Here is a 16,240-nt window from a genome sequence, read left to right as displayed (position 1 = left end):
AGCCATCCATTTCTGAATTATGAAGAGTTTAGCTACTGAATTTTAATTATATAGTAAATATATGTTAGAAAAAAATAAATATACAAAAAACCTGAAAAATTTGAAATTTTTCAACTGCAAAATCACAGCAACCCAGTTAAGATCTGGAAAATGGTTTACTTAATTTCACAGGATTTCTGTACAAATTTAGTTATAAATGATTTAAAAAGCCCAAATGCATTGCTTTCCATTCTTCTTCAAGACAATTAAATGATAGCTAACATTTATCCCTACCAGAAATAAGTAAAGAAATAATTATGTAATGTATTTTGTTGAGGTTCAATTAAAAACTTTATTTTTCTACATCAGGGTCATGCTGATACATATTTTCCCATCCTCACTTAAATAAAAAAATGTAGTATCTGAAAATTTTGGTTACATTTTTGTACCATACCAGTCCTCAGAAAATACTACATTCTTTCAACTTCTTAAAAAATGGACAATAATTTTTAAACAATAGAAATGGTATTTATGTTGGTTTTTAAGGTATAAAATAAGTAACTGTACCATAAACAAATAAATAACTGCTTTCCTTTTCCATAGCAGTACATATAGCAATACATTCTCCTAAGTCATATAATTATCATTTACAATAGACAACTTAATTTTACTAATGATGCAAAAAAAGAATAGAATACAAGGCACAATCATTAAATGGAATTTTTTCTTTAGGGTGTATATTGACATACCAGCGTGATAAGGATACCGTAAAAAGTGCAGAAAAAACACAATGTGCAATGATACCACTGTATAAAACATGATTGCATAAAAAGTGATTTGGCCTATTTTAACTTTTAATAATTGAATGAAAATAACCAATCTTCCCCTTAAAATTAAACTCTAAAGTATGACATTTAAAAATTATTTTTATTCTACCACTATCTAAAAAATCCTGAAGAAAAGAATTTATGTCTGGGAAATAGCATATAAGTATGTGTTTGTATATATATTTAATTATACCCATTTATCAATATATACACATACACACACAGACACATTTCTTTGTAAGTATTTTAGCCTATTAGCTATGTCTAAAGTTTAGAAATGACATTAATCCAGATCAATAAGTAAACATCAAATCCCATACATTTTTCCTGTATTTTCCTTGAATCCTTTAACCACTTAAACATTTTCTCTAAAACATCTCTGTCAAAGGACCCACCAGTGCATTACTTTCTACTATTAGTACCAAAAAAAGATGCATCTCAGCATAACTCTTTAATAACGCGCTCTTTAGAATAATATACAGCCTTTCCAATACTGAAAAGTATATGCTGTTCTGACAGTCAAAAACAGGCTTTCCACTGCACTGATTCTCACTCTTTGGCACAATAAACAGAGATCAAGTGATTGATATAAGAATCAAGGTCTGAAAAATTAGACAGTCAAATGTTTTCCAATGTGGATATGTTTCCTTTCCATCAGTACATTTTCACTTATGTTTGGCAGAAATGGAATACAGCAAAAGCATCCTCTAGAATCTTTGTAGATGAACATTGTACAATTAAAATTAAACTCTGTAGGGTATCAAATTGTGGGAATTTTATATTTATCTTTAGAAGAAACACATTAGTTAATTTACTGCTGCTCTGGTAACGTATGTCTTCCTAAGGGGCATGACTTCTGTATCAATAGAAATGTACCTGGCTTGGTAAAAAATAATTCATTTTAACATGAAATGCTCTATCACTAGGAATATTATGCTCCTTAAAAATGTAGAACTGTCTTTTCCAGAAATAAACAGGGAATTTATTATAGGTACTCAATTTTGTGGTGGTGTTTTTTTCGAATAGTGAATGAAATGAATGTTGAAATGCGTAACTACCTAAGGGTAATAAATAGCAAACATTTAAAATATATATGTATATATTTATATATATATTCATTTAAAGAAGTGAAGTATCTTATAAGTTTACCTTTTTTTTGCAAATCAAATCATAATATTCCCTAAACCACCACAGCAGCAAGGAAACAGAAGCCTTAGTTCTACGTATTCCTTAATTGTACCTGCTTTATGATTTGAAGTAAAATAGATAGTTTGGTACAAGTTACCAACCAATTAAATTAGCTTTTGCTTTTTCAGTCAACTTTCGGACTCGTCCTCTGCTAGAAGTTCCAAAAGTCAAAGAGGTGTCTTCAAACAACAGCTGCCTTTGCTCCTCTTCAGAGTCATCCTCATTATAGAAAGCTGTCCTTCGACCTTGGTTTCTAGTTCTCATGTGGGGTTCAGAGCCTTTAAGTTCCCCAAACTCTTCTTCCTTATCCACAGGATCATCTGTCTTTTTCCGGTTACTTCTCCTTAGCATTTTAACACTTGTAGGAACTATGAGACCTGAGTCTAGTTTTTGTGTTATCTTCCTTTTGGGTTTTCTGCCTCCACGACTCTTTTTCTGTAACAAATCCTCCTTTACAGTATTAGTTTCAGGAAGACAATTGCATGTTGAAGAAGGAACTACTTCATCTCTGATAGGGTGTATATTATTTTGCTCAGCATTTTCTGGCTTTGCATATTGTAGCTTTTTGGGCTTTCTACCTCTTTTCTTGTGTATAAGTTCACCACTATTGGTATTAATTTCTACCTTAGGTTTCCTTCCAGGTCCCCTCTTCACAAGCTTAGATGGCTGCCCTCCATGGCCATTTACTTGAATGCTTCCTGGTACAAGAGCATTGTTCTTACGATCTGTAAAAAAAAGGAACATCACCACATTTAATATATGGAATTGCTTTTTTATTTGACCCTCAAACTCATAAATAAGTCCATCACTATATTTACATGTAATGACATAATCCTGATTACTTTTTTTACTAACATAAGAAAAAACAACAAAAGGCTAACAGTTTACTGATATTATTTACAGGCACACCTTATTTTATTGTACTTCGCTTCATTGTGCTTCACAGATATTGCTTTTTAAAAAACAAACAAATTGAAGGTCTGTGGCAACTCTGCAACCAAGTCTATCAGCATCATTTTTCCAATATGCTCAGATGATCGTTAGCATTTTTAAATCAATAAAGTATTTTAAAAATAAGGTATGTACATTTTCTTTAGCTATTGTACACTTAACAGAGTACAGCAGAGTGTAAACATAACTTATATGCACTAGGAAACCAAAAAATTTGTGTTATTTGCTCTATTGTTATATTAGCTTTATTGAGGTAGTTTGGAACTGAACCTGCAATATCTCCAACGTATGCCTGGTATGTGTGCCACCAGTATCATGATTAAAATACCAATGTAACAATCTCTACTATAAAGGTCATCATGCTTTATTAAAATATAAAAGAAAATTTAGGACATCAAATTCTAAATATGTAGGATCTGGAGATCATGATGCACTGTTCTTCTGTGGTAAAAAAAAAAAAAAAAAAAAAAAAAAAGTCTATACCCTTTTAGATGAAGAAAACAAAAAGATGACATACATGCACTACCACTAACTTTTTTCTTCCAAAATTCTGGAGTTTGTTTTTTGGGGTTTTTTTGGGTTTTTTTTTTGGATGTGGTACATGATCTGCAATAAAATATTTTAAAGGAAATCCATAAAAGGATGGAAACTGCTTTTAAAGAGAATGCTTTTTGTAATAGTATTTTTTGGTCATGGGTTGGAGTTTTATTTCCTAAATATTTAAAAAAAAAAAAAAATCAAGAGACTCACAAAAGGTCAGAGCCAATAGCAAAGGGAGGATACAAAGCCTTCATTTCCTGACCCCCAAAGTACAAATGATCTTCTTTAGATTGGTGGTTTTCTATAATGATGGGGGAAGATATGTGTGTACACATAAAGCAGTTGAGCATTTACTAACAAATAATTACACTTAAACTGCCTGAGAATTCTGTCTATCTCTTCCATTTGTTTTCCATTAAAACTACTGACAAGGGTTCTAAATATCCAGTCCGCATACCCCCTACAAAAGTTCTACTGACTGGACTCAGGAACTCCCTAACTCCTTGAAATGGTCCAAATTTTGAGTGAATATGCCTATGTGCAAATTCTGGGGGAAGGACTTCAGGTTTCATCAGCTTCACAAGGCAATATATAAACCTAATAAAAGGTTAAGAACTAACGCAGCTCTCTTAAAAACGAGTTCAAGAGCTCAAAAAAAGAAAGCGAAAAAGCACTGATCTGGATCTGTGCTAGTAGTTATTAACCATGTGGCTACTGAGCACCTGAAATGTACCTATGACAACGAGGAACTGAATTTTTAATTAAATTTAAATTTGAAAATGAAAGCAGGATACATTTGAAATACTGATTATATGTTGAAATAATAATATTTTGGATATAATAGACTAAATAAAATTTTATTTAAATGGATAATTTCACCTATTTGCTGTTACTTGAGGTAGCTACTAGAAAATTTTAAATTACATATTTGGCTTATATTTTTACTAGATAGCACTGTTCTTAATTCTAGTAGTTAATTCAGGTGTCAATATTTATGCAATAGGTCATCATTAATGAGTTATTTAAAGCTAATTGTATTTCTATATTATACTGGTACTCTTATGTATTTGTAATACTCAAAAATTATAAATCAAATTGGCTAATGAATCTCCCCTATTGTAATACTAGTACAAATTCACTATATACATTTTATTTCACTGGGATTCAGAAGTGACAGAAGCAAGGCCAATATACTATTTAAAACTTTTAATTCAGTTCAGAAAGAAAGAAATGGTAAAACATTCGTATACAAAGTCATTTGCTTATTTTATTCAAAGACTTACTGTCCACTATATATTAAGTTGAGGTGATTTAAAAATGAATAATAAAACACAAGAATTCAGAGTCAAATGGAGATAGACACATGTAAACATGAATAATTCTATCAACAGTTTAAGGGCCACTGAAGTCAATGAACGGGGTATCAAGTACAAAGAAGTACTTGATTTTGCCTAAAGAACCCAGGAGAAGGCTTCCTGGAGAATATTGCACTTTAGAGTAAGACTTAAAAAAGTAGTAGGAAACCATTGAACTAGAAGGAAAAAAGACACTCCACAGGAAGAAAAGGACAACAATATTCAGGGACTTCCAAGTAGGTTAGGAAATAGCTGGGAAATAAAAGGGGGAAAGCAAATAAGAAAGCTGAATGTTAGGCAACAGCCAAGTAATGAAGAATCCTATCTAGTAAAGAGGTAATATGCAAACTGACCATCACCCTAACACACAAGATGGCCGCCCCCATGTGGACACAAGATGGCCTGCAGGGGAGGGCAGTTGGGAGGAACCAGACCTGCAGGGGAGGGACCAGACTTGCAGGGGAGGGCAGGTGGGAGGGACCAGGCCTGCAGGGGAGGGCATTTGGGGGTGACCAGGCCAGCAGGGGAGCAGTTAGAGGTAGATCAGGCTGGCAGGGGAGTGGTTAGGGGGTGATCAGGCTGGCAGGCAGAAGCAGTTAGGGGCAATCTGGCAGGCAGGGAGGCAAGCAGTTGGGAGCCAGCAGTCCTGGATGTGAGAGGAATGTCCAACTGCCTGATTAAACGGGCAATTGGACATCCCTTGAGGGATCCCAGATTGGAGAGGGTGCAGGCTGGGCTGAGGGACACACACACACACACACACACACACACACACACACGTGCACGAATTTCATGCAATGGGCCTCTAGTCTTATATAATATGCAAAAAAACATTAAAATCTGATTTCATATGTGATTGGAAAGTAAGGATTTAAGTGTGTTTGTGCACCTGTGCTAGAGAGAAATGATCAGAAAAGTCACTTTGGTTGCAATGTGGAAGATGGACTGGGTAAGGAAGAGTTAAGAACTGAGGCAGAGAGATCAGTTAGAAAATTAAGACAACAGTCCAGGTGAGAAATTCTGTAAATCTGAATTAAGGCCATGGAAATGAGAAAGGTGAGGGGGAAATAGGCTTTAGAGATTTTAAAGAGGCAGAAACAACTGTCTAGTTCTGGATGCTGAAGACAAGGCTAGGATGACTCCCTGATTTTAAACTTATGTTAGTGGATAGATCCCAGTACCATTAATCAAAATGAGAGCATTTCAATAAAAAATTAAAATTTGAGAGGTTTCTGGGGAGAACATTGAAGATGAAATGGTTTAGATACAATTGGAAGTCATGATACAAAATGCTTATTGTTGAAGTGTCTGCTGCCAATAAGCCATATAGTTTTAACATGTCATAGGGTGGATTTATATCATTTACTTTCTCTTTCAAACATAATGCCTTTAAAACTAAAATCTGCAGATGAAAGAACTTGGAAGAATAGCTGTGAAAGACAAAAGTTGTATACTAAAATAGATGGCCTCATTGTAGACAGCCTTGATGAATTATTATTTTGTGAAGATTGGTGTATTGAATTTTGTGATGTAGTAACTACGGAATTTTCTTAAAAAGTGAAGACTGTGCCCTGACCGGTTTGGCTCAGTGGATAGAATGTTGGCCTGCGGACTCAAGGGTCCCAGGTTCGATTCCAGTCAAGGGCATGTACCTTGGTTGCGGGCACATACCCAGTGGGGAGTGTGCAGGAGGCAGCTGATCGATGTTTCTCTCTCATTGATGTTTCTAACTCTCTATTCCTCTCCCTTCCTCTCTGTAAAAAAATCAATAAAATATATATTTTTTAAAAAAAGGTGAAGACTACTATAAGGGCTAATTAAATATAATTAGAGAGAGAGAGAGAGATACAGATATATATATATATATATATATATAGAGAGAGAGAGAGAGAGAGAGAGAGAGAGAGAGAGAGAGAGAGAGAGGAGAGAGAGAGAGAGAGAGGAGAGAGAGAGAGATTAAAGTATGAGAGAAACATTGATTGGTTGCCTCTCATAGGTGTCCCAAACAGGGATGGAATCCACAACCTAGGTATGTGCTCTGCCCAGGAATCAAACCTGCAACTTTTTGGTGTAGGGGATAATGCTCCAACCAATTGAGCCACAATGGCAGGTCCACAATTTGTTTTCATTTCCATATAGAAAAATTTTCTTGGCCTTTAAAATGTAATAATGCAGTTTGCTTTGGCACAAGGCTGCAAATCAAAACAGGTCTCACTAAATTTACCAACTAATACAGAATGTGACTTAAATGAGCAACCTAAAAAAACTGATAGAATGCTAACTCCAACAAAAGTATCATTTTTAAGAAAGATCTACTGTACCTTGAAAGATACAAAAGCACCTTACCTTGCTCGATGAGAGCTGATGACTTTGAAAAAGTGGATGTCTTTGAGAGTACAGATGATTTCATTTTACGTTTGACTGGCTTTTCTTTTTCCAAGTTTTCTTTTGCAGAATTATTCTTAGTGCCATGACTAAAACTGGATTGACCAGGACTTGATAAAGTATTCAAAGTTTTGGAATGTTTCACAGAATTCTCTAGAACTAAAACACACACACATATGAAACATTAAAAACTAAGAGTTATTTAACCTAAAAACAAGCAAGAAGGTTGGGATTACATATAACCTGAATTACCTAAATTAGCCAAGAGGACAAAACATGGGGGACTTAAAGCTTCTTTAGGAAATCTATTTTCAAAATAGGAAAAAGGCATAAACAAACTCTTAATTTTAGAACTTCTTATAAGCTATCCACTCACTTCAAGATTATGAAGGCAAGTCTTGGAAAATTGCTAGGGAGTCTAGAACAGGGGTGGGCAAACTTTTTGACTCGAGGGCCACAATGGGTTCTTAAACTGGAGCGGAGGGCCGGAACAAAAGCATGGATGGAGTGTTTGTGGGAACTAATATAAATTCAAAGTAAACATCATTACATAAAAAGGTACGGTCTTTTTTTTTTTTTTAGTTTTATTCATTTCAAACGGGCCGGATCCGGCCCGCAGGCCGTAGTTTGCCCACGGCTGGTCTAGAAAGTAGGATTGAAATTCAGGCATTTTGGATCAGAGTTGCCATTTTTAAGCATTATTCTATACTGACACTCCTTAACCTCAATTTTATTTTTATTAAAAATAAATTTTTTCAAAAAGAAGAAAAACGATAATGAAAAACCAACATTGTCTGCTAGAATTTACTAAAATCCAATATATTTCCTTTGGCAAAGTAAAAGCTTAAATTAAAAAAATCTTGGTATATTATTTCAATTTAGAAACTGTAACTGATTCTTACTTGTTTTCCCTGACATTGCAGATGTATTAGCTTTCGAAATAAAAGTCTTCGCTGCTGAAGAAGTAGAAGGTTGCTCAGTGGAAACTGGATCTACAACCACTCTGTTGCTTCTGGTTCGAACTACAGAACTGGATTCTGTTTTACCATTTATTTGCGCAGCATTATGCCTTGGTGGTATTAATCGTGTAGTTGTAGAGAATGGAGAGGTAGAGATATCTGACTTTAGTTGGGGTTTTATGACTCTTTTTTTCCTTTCAGGGCTGTAAATAAAATAGTATCATTAGTTATTCTTATAGCTCTATGTGGTATAAAACACAGTTTTATAAATACTATTGGATCCAATATTTGCACTATTATGAAAAATGTTAAAATATGGATTTCATATGGAATATTTAGTGAAGGATCACTGTAAACGCTATAGTTATATATGACAGAAAGCATGATGCCATAACTAACCTAAAAATGCTCTTTTACTGTATAGATTTAGCAGTTTGAATTTAAGCACTTACACTAGTATAGCTTTAGTTAAAAGATTAAAAATCCTCCACATCATAGGAACTTGCATGTCAAATATATCATTCTGTAATATAGGGAATAGTAAAGGAAATATTAAAAAACACTGAGTTCTATCATTTAGATGACAAAGTTATAGATCAGCTGATGCTGCTGAAAAGAAATTAAATACCTTGATGCAACACTACTGGAAACAGAGCTGCTTCTGTTTCTTTTCTTCCTCCTTTTGGTTATTGTATTTCTTTTATGAAAACGAAGAGCAGATTTATAATCTGATAAAACTGAACTGATATGTTCTTCAAAGAAAGCAGACAGGCGCAAACTCATGCTGTAAATCTATGATAAGAAAAAGAAACTATTCCAACATTTCTCAAAAGAAAATATTGACATATAATTTAAACATTTTTTTCTAGCCAAACGTTTTTAGAATTTAAACTTTGCCTTTTCCCAATCTCTTTTGTTGAAAAGTAAAACTGGAGCATTTTTACAATTATTTTTGTATTTAGATTACGAATCTCCCAAGCTTTGAGATTCTTAAAGAAAAGCCCTACTATGAATTCAGATGGCTTATACAGACAAAATTTTCTGTAAACCTGGTCATACTGACACTATCCCTGAGAGTTTTAATCTATTTTCCACTGCTAGCTACTAGCTATCTATTCTTTCTCGATTCATGTACACATATCACCCCTTTGTGATGTCTTATCTGGCCAAACAAGGATAAATTAAAGTTTTACTCATTTTTATGAATCATTCACAAAAATGGTCCTTTCTTCTAATGCAGAAAATAGGTGCAAAAGCCCACATAGCCCTAATATATACCAGGACAATACATATGTGATATCTATTTAACTACACTACTTCACGAAAAGTAGGCATCCTTAAACATTAGTGACACCAGTGTTATTTCATAGAAGGAACAATGTATAAAGAAGTCAATTCTTTTTTTCCAGTAGGATACTATTAAGAACATAGAAAGTCAATCAACTTTGCTCTAAATTTTAAATAAAAATGACAAAACTTTTTCTAATAATTTCATTTAATTTAAACACAAATAAAAGAAAACAATTTAATTATATACCCTTGATCTTTTGCTTGGTGTATATGCTTTAGAATTACTAAAAATAAGTCTGACATCTTTACATAACTCCATTGGTGACTCATAATTCCCAGCCTCTAAAGTTTCTCTAACAGTAGCAAAATCCATTGGAGTGTCAATGATGTCTCTGTAGTCCTAAGAGAGGAAAAATAGGTGGTATTATCATCATTACTACCACAAGGCATTACATCTCAGCACAGGGATTCACATACAATTTCTGTGATGAACAAAAGTCCTAGAACTATTAATAATCGTTCCTTGTTTTCCTCACCAAGGATCCCGTTTTCCTAATAATTTTTTTCATGCTCTCTACCTTATATTGCAGTCAACACAAGATTTTTCTCATTCAAGAACCTGTTAAATTCTGTTTCCCACAGCTGCCCCTCGCCCGCAAAGCTCCTTGGGGAAGAGGTAAATGGAATTGTGTTAGAAGGGGATTAAAAAAGTATTGAAAAAAAACTTCAGCTCTACAACTACAAATATAAGTTCGATGTAAAAAAAAACCCAAAACTTTATGCTACCTATAAACTCTAAAGGCTGCTGACTCACTGAAACATAATCATAATTTTAAATAGTTGTCACAAAGCCTATGTAATTCATATTACAGAGAAGGGGAATCATCCAGTCTCCATCTAGCCAACTATGTATAAAAAAGTAATAAAAACAAGTGAAAGCAGAAAAGAAGCAACAGAATAGCAGAAGGGTATCTAAATACAGTATCTCCTAATAGGGATAAAGAGTACTATACCTTTTCCATAGCCTGGGCATATGCAACCATATTTTTTGAAATATAACTTGACTTTGAACCATCAAGTTTAAATTATGATCAAATATGTTTTACCATGAAGCAAACAGGATTGCCATTTAAAAACTGGAAGATTTATTTCTTCCTTAATAATCTGCATACCTTCTATTTCCTTTCTTGCTGTGTTCCACTGCCTAGAATTTGTAGTACTATATTGAATAGCAGTGAAAATGGACATTCTTGCCTTATTTCCAATATCAGGGAGGGAAACATTCAGTTTTTCACAATTAAGCATAATGTTAGCTATAGGTTACTTACCAAGTTATTCAAGTTCCCCGCTATTCCTAGTTTTCTTAGGTTATGTATTTGTCTATTTAGCATCCATTTGTCACAGGGCCAATTATACTATTTTTTCTTATTTTCTGTATTCTTGATGCTCTGGCATTTTGGGGGCCTTACAAATCTGAGAAGACACTGACCTTCCTCTTAACGTTAGCTAAGGGCTGCACTGGGAACATGTTAATCCATTCTAAATTGTTTACCCTTGCCCTGCCTTGTCTCTCTCATTGAAATCCCAAGAAAGGGTCTGGCCTAAACTTTTCCCTTGCTCCTATCTTCTGTCACCCAATCAAAATGTGATGATTCACTATGGTGCCAAGTAGCTTTGGGTGACCCCTCTCCGTAGAACCTGCAAGTATAATAACCTTCCTCTCAAAAGCTTCGTTCTTGTTCTCCAGTGGCCATGATGACTTTACTATACCATATCATATCCAACATGTACATTTCAGAACAGACAGGTATTTCATTCTGTTAAATGCTTTTTCTACATTAATGAATATGGTTAATTTTTGAATACTGAACCAGTTTTACATCCCTGAAAAAAAAACCATCCACTTGGTCATGGCATAAAATCATTTTTATATATTGCTGAATTCTAATTTGTTGATCTTATTAAGAATTTTAAATTTTTCTTTTGTACTGATTTTGTCTAGTTTGATATCAGGATAATACTGGCTTTATAGATTGAGCGAAGTGTTCTCTTCTCTACTTGTGGAAAAGACTGTGTAGAATTTGTGTGAAATCTTTAAACATCTGGTAGAATTCTCCAGTGAAGATATCTAGATTTGCGATTTCTTTTCTGAAAGCTTTTAACTGCAAATTAAATTTCCTTATTAGTTATAGGGCTATTCAAATAATCTATTCATATAGGGTGAATAAGGCACTTTGAACTTAAAAATTGGCCCATTCCATCTAGGATGTCAAATTTATATGTGGACTTGTTTGTAGTGTTCCTTTATTATCCTTTTTATATTGGCAGGGTCTGCAGTGATATCCCCTATTGCATTCCTAATAGAAGCAATATGTCTTCTCTCTTTTTAACTCTGTAAATCTTAATAGAGCTTTGCCAATTAAGTACCAGCTTTTGGTTTTATGGATTTTCTCTGTTGTTTTTGTTTTCAGTTTCATGGATTTCTGCTCTTAATATTTCCTTTCTTTTGCTCACTTTTGGTTAATTTTACTCTTCTTTTTCTAGGTTCTTAAAGAGAGAGCTTATATTATTGATTTGAGACTTTTCCTCTTCTGATTAACTATTTAGTGCTATCAATTTCCCTGACTTGCTTTAGTTGTATTCCACAGATTTTGATTTGTATTCATTTTCATTAAGTTCAATGTTTTTTTAAACTTATTTCCAAATAAGTCTTCTTTATTTATTGTATTTTTTTATTTTTGTATTTTGGTGCCTGTGACCGGGATCGAACCTGGGACCCTCAAGTCCACAGGCCAATGCTCTATCCACTGAGCCTAACCAGTTAAGGGCCAAATAAGTCTTCTTTAAATCATGGATTATTTAGAAGTATGCTGTTTAGTTACCATGTGTTTAGAGATTTTCTTGTTACTTTTTTGTTACTGATTTCTATTTTGGTTACAATGTAGTTGAAAGACACACTATATGATTTCAATTATGTCTCATTTAATTGTTTGGTTTGTTCTGTTTATTTTTTCCAATCTTATAGGTCACTTGAACAATTCCATTTGTTTTGTCTATAATGTTCACGACTATAAATCTCTATATAGTTTAGTAAGTAGTTGTTCAGGTATCTTATATACGTGATCATCAAAATATAATGATGTCAACATTTACCAGTTCAAGCGATGCACAGAAACCTTCCCTACCCATATTTTTTACCTTTATGCTCACTGATTCTTTCCTTTGCTCTCTTCAGCGAGTTTTTCAGTTATTATTTTTTAGTTCTATTTCCATTTGATTCTTCTAAATCCTTTTGAAACTTTCTTGGTATGACTAGAGATTTTTGATTAAAACCTGGACATTTTGAGTCTAAGGTTAGATCTTTTTTAAATCTTGTGCTTTACTCTGACCTCTCTTTGGGCTAAGAGAGAGAACTGCCTTGTTACTGCCAAGTGGGAGTGTAAGTCCAGGTCTTATTCGGCCTTCATGGACACTTGAGGATTGAGAACTACCTCTTTGAAACTATTGAAAGGGCTAGGATTCATGTTCCTTGCTAGATTTCCATGATACCAGCTAAGGTGGGAGTACCTTTGTTATTGCATAGCCTCTACTGACACTATGAGGGTCGCCTTGTTATCACTGATCAGTGGTCAAAGTCTTGACTCCCCACTAGGCCTCTGCTTATATCATACAAAGACATAGGGCAGGGTTACCTCATTACTGCCAGGTGGGGGGTGGAAGTCTAGGCTGGTACTTGGGAAGCATGGAGATGGCTCTCCAAAGGCTTTGCAGGTGGGAAAGGAGTAAGGCCACAATTTTTCTATGGTATTTGGCGGATAGAGCAATTACTGTCTATAAACTTTGTGTTGCTAGGCTGCCCCTTTCTTGGCTGGAGACAGTAGGCTTTTCTGGTCAGTGCATGTTGGCATTTCTCCAGTATCCAGGTAGTGAATATGTAAGGCAAAACACACAAACAAACAAAACCCCACGAAATTCACTACTGTGTTGTTCCTCAGGTCCTACCCTGTCCGTCCATCTTCTCTTCACCTTTCAGAAATTTTCTTAAATTTTTTTTATACCAAACATACACAATTTTCTAGTTCTATTTAGTGGGGAAAATGGGGGAAAGTATGCCTACGCCTTCTCATAAATCCAATTATATAGCTTTTGACCAAAAAATGTATTTTTTATATTTTTTAAAATCCTCACCTAAGGATATATTTTTGATTTTAGAGACAAAGAAAGGGGGGGAGGGGGGAAGAAAGAAATATTGATGTGAGAAACATCTATTGGTTGCCTCTTTTATGTGTGCTCAGGGATTGAACCCACAATCTGAGTATGTGCCCTGACCTGAAATTAAACTCGCAACCCTTTGGTGTACAAAATGATGCTCCAATTAACTGAGCCACCTGGCATGAGCTGACTAAAATATTTTGAAGTGTTTCACCAATTAATAACTTTAGAACCACTTTATAAAGTCACACATTAAATTGGTCTTACTACCTTTTAGTAATATTTTGATTTTAGCAAAAAACAGTGTACAAGTCTACCTTATGTACCAAATTTGGTCTAAATAACTTGGCCATTTGCAGGAATTAAGTACCTTACTAGCAGAAGGCTGTCGTTAAAAAAAAAAAAAAAAAGGGAAAAAAGAAATTCCAGCCCTGGGCGGTGTAACCTAGTTAGTTGAGCATAGTCCCTCTCACAGAAAGGTTACCAGTTCGATTCACGGTCAGGGCACAAACCCAAGTTGCAGGTTTGACCCCTGATCAGAATGCATATGGGAGGCAACCAATTGATGTATCTCTCCCCCCCGCCCCCAACTTCCTCTTTCTCTAAAATCAATAAAAAACATACTTAATATTCCAAAGACTGAATGCCTGACTCTTCAGATGGGAGTGAGGGAATAGTTACAAAATTGCTTTATGCATGGTAACAACATCTGGACAGTGTCCAACCTTTCTATATTCTTAAGGACATCAAATCAATTTGACAAAAATCTATAATTACTTGGATATTAAATATTATAATATATTAGATTTATAAACTGCAAAATTTGGGAAAATGATATAGAAAATTTTTCATGTTTTATAAAATGTTGGTTAAACGTCAAATTTATGTAGAGCATTTCATTTTCCTTAGTGCATATGGTAGCCACTCAATAGAATTCTGTTGAATAAGTAAATGGAGTAGAATATTTAGCATTCTACTTTCCATAAAAAAGTTTAATTTTTAAAATCTTGATTTGGATAAACTCAAAATGTAAAGTAATTATTTTCATACAAAAGCTTAAGTATGAAGAGCATTATTGCCTTAAATATTCTACTGATAAGGCTGATAGTTAATTATAGTTAATTCTGAAGTATAAAAAAGCAGGTTATCCAAGTTTCCTCTTCTCCTTTGTGACAGTATTAAGAAATCGTAAAGAGCCATAAGTTTTCACACCTCCATCAAGGAATTCAACAAGAGACAGTAGATTAAATTTTTTTCTTCTGGTATTTTCTGTCTGCTAATACTTTTAGCAGGTTGAGAGGTTCTAAATAGCATTCTCATTATTTTGAATACTTAAGAGATACTGCATTCCTATGTATTAACTATTCTCTAAGAACAATACATATAGCTCTAGTGCACTAGATACAAGAGAAATGGCCTCCTGTTCTCACTGTGTCAATAAATTGCTACATAATTTGGAAAGCTACTTAATCTAAGCCTCAGTTCAACCTCAATAAAATGAATTGATTGGGCCAGTTTTGGGTGTCTCCTGTATTTTCTGTATAATTGCTTTAACATTTTTCTTATTGTCTTTAGTCTTTATTTCCTTATGCTTCTTATCCCTCCGTTTATCTCTTAAACCAAAATGACAAGTCAAAGTTTAATTGGCAATTTTATTTCTTGGTCTTAGTGGTACATAAAATACCATTCATCTTACAATGAAAGTGTTTTTGATTTGATGAAGTATAATCATGTTTCAGAATAATCTATTATTTCCATTTATTGTTTCTGTTATCATATACATAACAGATCACACCCTTATATAGTTTAAAATTTCTTTTTATCATTAGTTCAGCTTTAGTAGGAATTGGTTTCTTTTCCCTTGATGAATATCTACACCATAGGGTGTGTAAATCTAGACTCCAAATCCGTGCATAGTGCAAGCTTAGGGATATTTCTCTGACACCAAAGAGACATTCTTCTTTAGAAAGAATAATTATTCTATTATTTTCATTGAAGGTAAAGTCTTTCAACAGTGGAGTCTCAGTTCCAATTTCCTTCCTCATCATGGCTCATATGGCTTCACCTGTCTCCGTGCTCAGTGTTAATACTTGTGCTTCTAAAATCTATCACTTCTTTTCTGGGAAAAGTCCAGAATACAAACTCCTGCAAGCAGTGGGTAAATTATAACTTATTTTCTAAGACACAAAGTTGGGTTGGCAAGAAACGAAGGGAAATCCACAGGTTCCCAAAACAAAAAGAACTGAAAACCAGAGCACTGAAGCATTAGCTCAGTTCCTCTACAGAGTTTTTTGGAGGGTAGGGCTTGAACTAGCTCAGTTTATCACACTGCTGGAATTAAAGATTTATCTTTTACACTTAAAATTCCATGTTTCTTGATTTTAAATGAGAAAAGGCATTTATGATATTTATGATGAAATTTCTATTTTCATCACTAAGTTAGAACATACACATAAACACATATGTCAGATAATATCACATCCAGTTCATGGTCTCATATTATAAAATACTGCATTTTAATTTTAATTTCAAACCACAAAAGTTATCTGAACTG

At 34.1% G+C, this 16,240-nt stretch overlaps 1 protein-coding gene across 10 annotated transcripts in view; it reads right to left on the bottom strand.

Annotated features, from left to right (window-relative positions):
• Positions 1-311: 311 nt before the first annotated feature.
• The window catches only part of LOC118660241 (pleckstrin homology domain interacting protein), a 155,914-nt gene continuing 139,985 nt past the window's right edge, over positions 312-16,240 (bottom strand). For 8 of the 10 annotated variants that reach the window (XM_036317433.1, XM_036317432.1, XM_036317434.1 and 5 more), the window contains 5 exons: positions 9,722-9,874; positions 8,813-8,976; positions 8,128-8,387; positions 7,187-7,384; positions 312-2,719 (listed from right to left, as the gene is read on the bottom strand). In XM_036317433.1, the coding sequence (XP_036173326.1) occupies positions 2,088-2,719; positions 7,187-7,384; positions 8,128-8,387; positions 8,813-8,976; positions 9,722-9,874 (1,407 nt within the window). In that variant the 3' untranslated portion in view covers positions 312-2,087. Of the gene's footprint in view, positions 2,720-7,186; positions 7,385-8,127; positions 8,388-8,636; positions 8,708-8,812; positions 8,977-9,721; positions 9,875-16,240 lie in introns of those variants that run through there. The other 2 variants (XM_036317435.1, XM_036317441.1) reach the window with 2 other exon arrangements.

This window comes from Myotis myotis, unplaced genomic scaffold (assembly GCF_014108235.1).
Source record: "Myotis myotis isolate mMyoMyo1 unplaced genomic scaffold, mMyoMyo1.p scaffold_m19_p_7, whole genome shotgun sequence".
Lineage (NCBI taxonomy): Eukaryota > Metazoa > Chordata > Mammalia > Chiroptera > Vespertilionidae > Myotis > Myotis myotis.
This window is presented reverse-complemented; position numbering and strand designations above follow the sequence as displayed.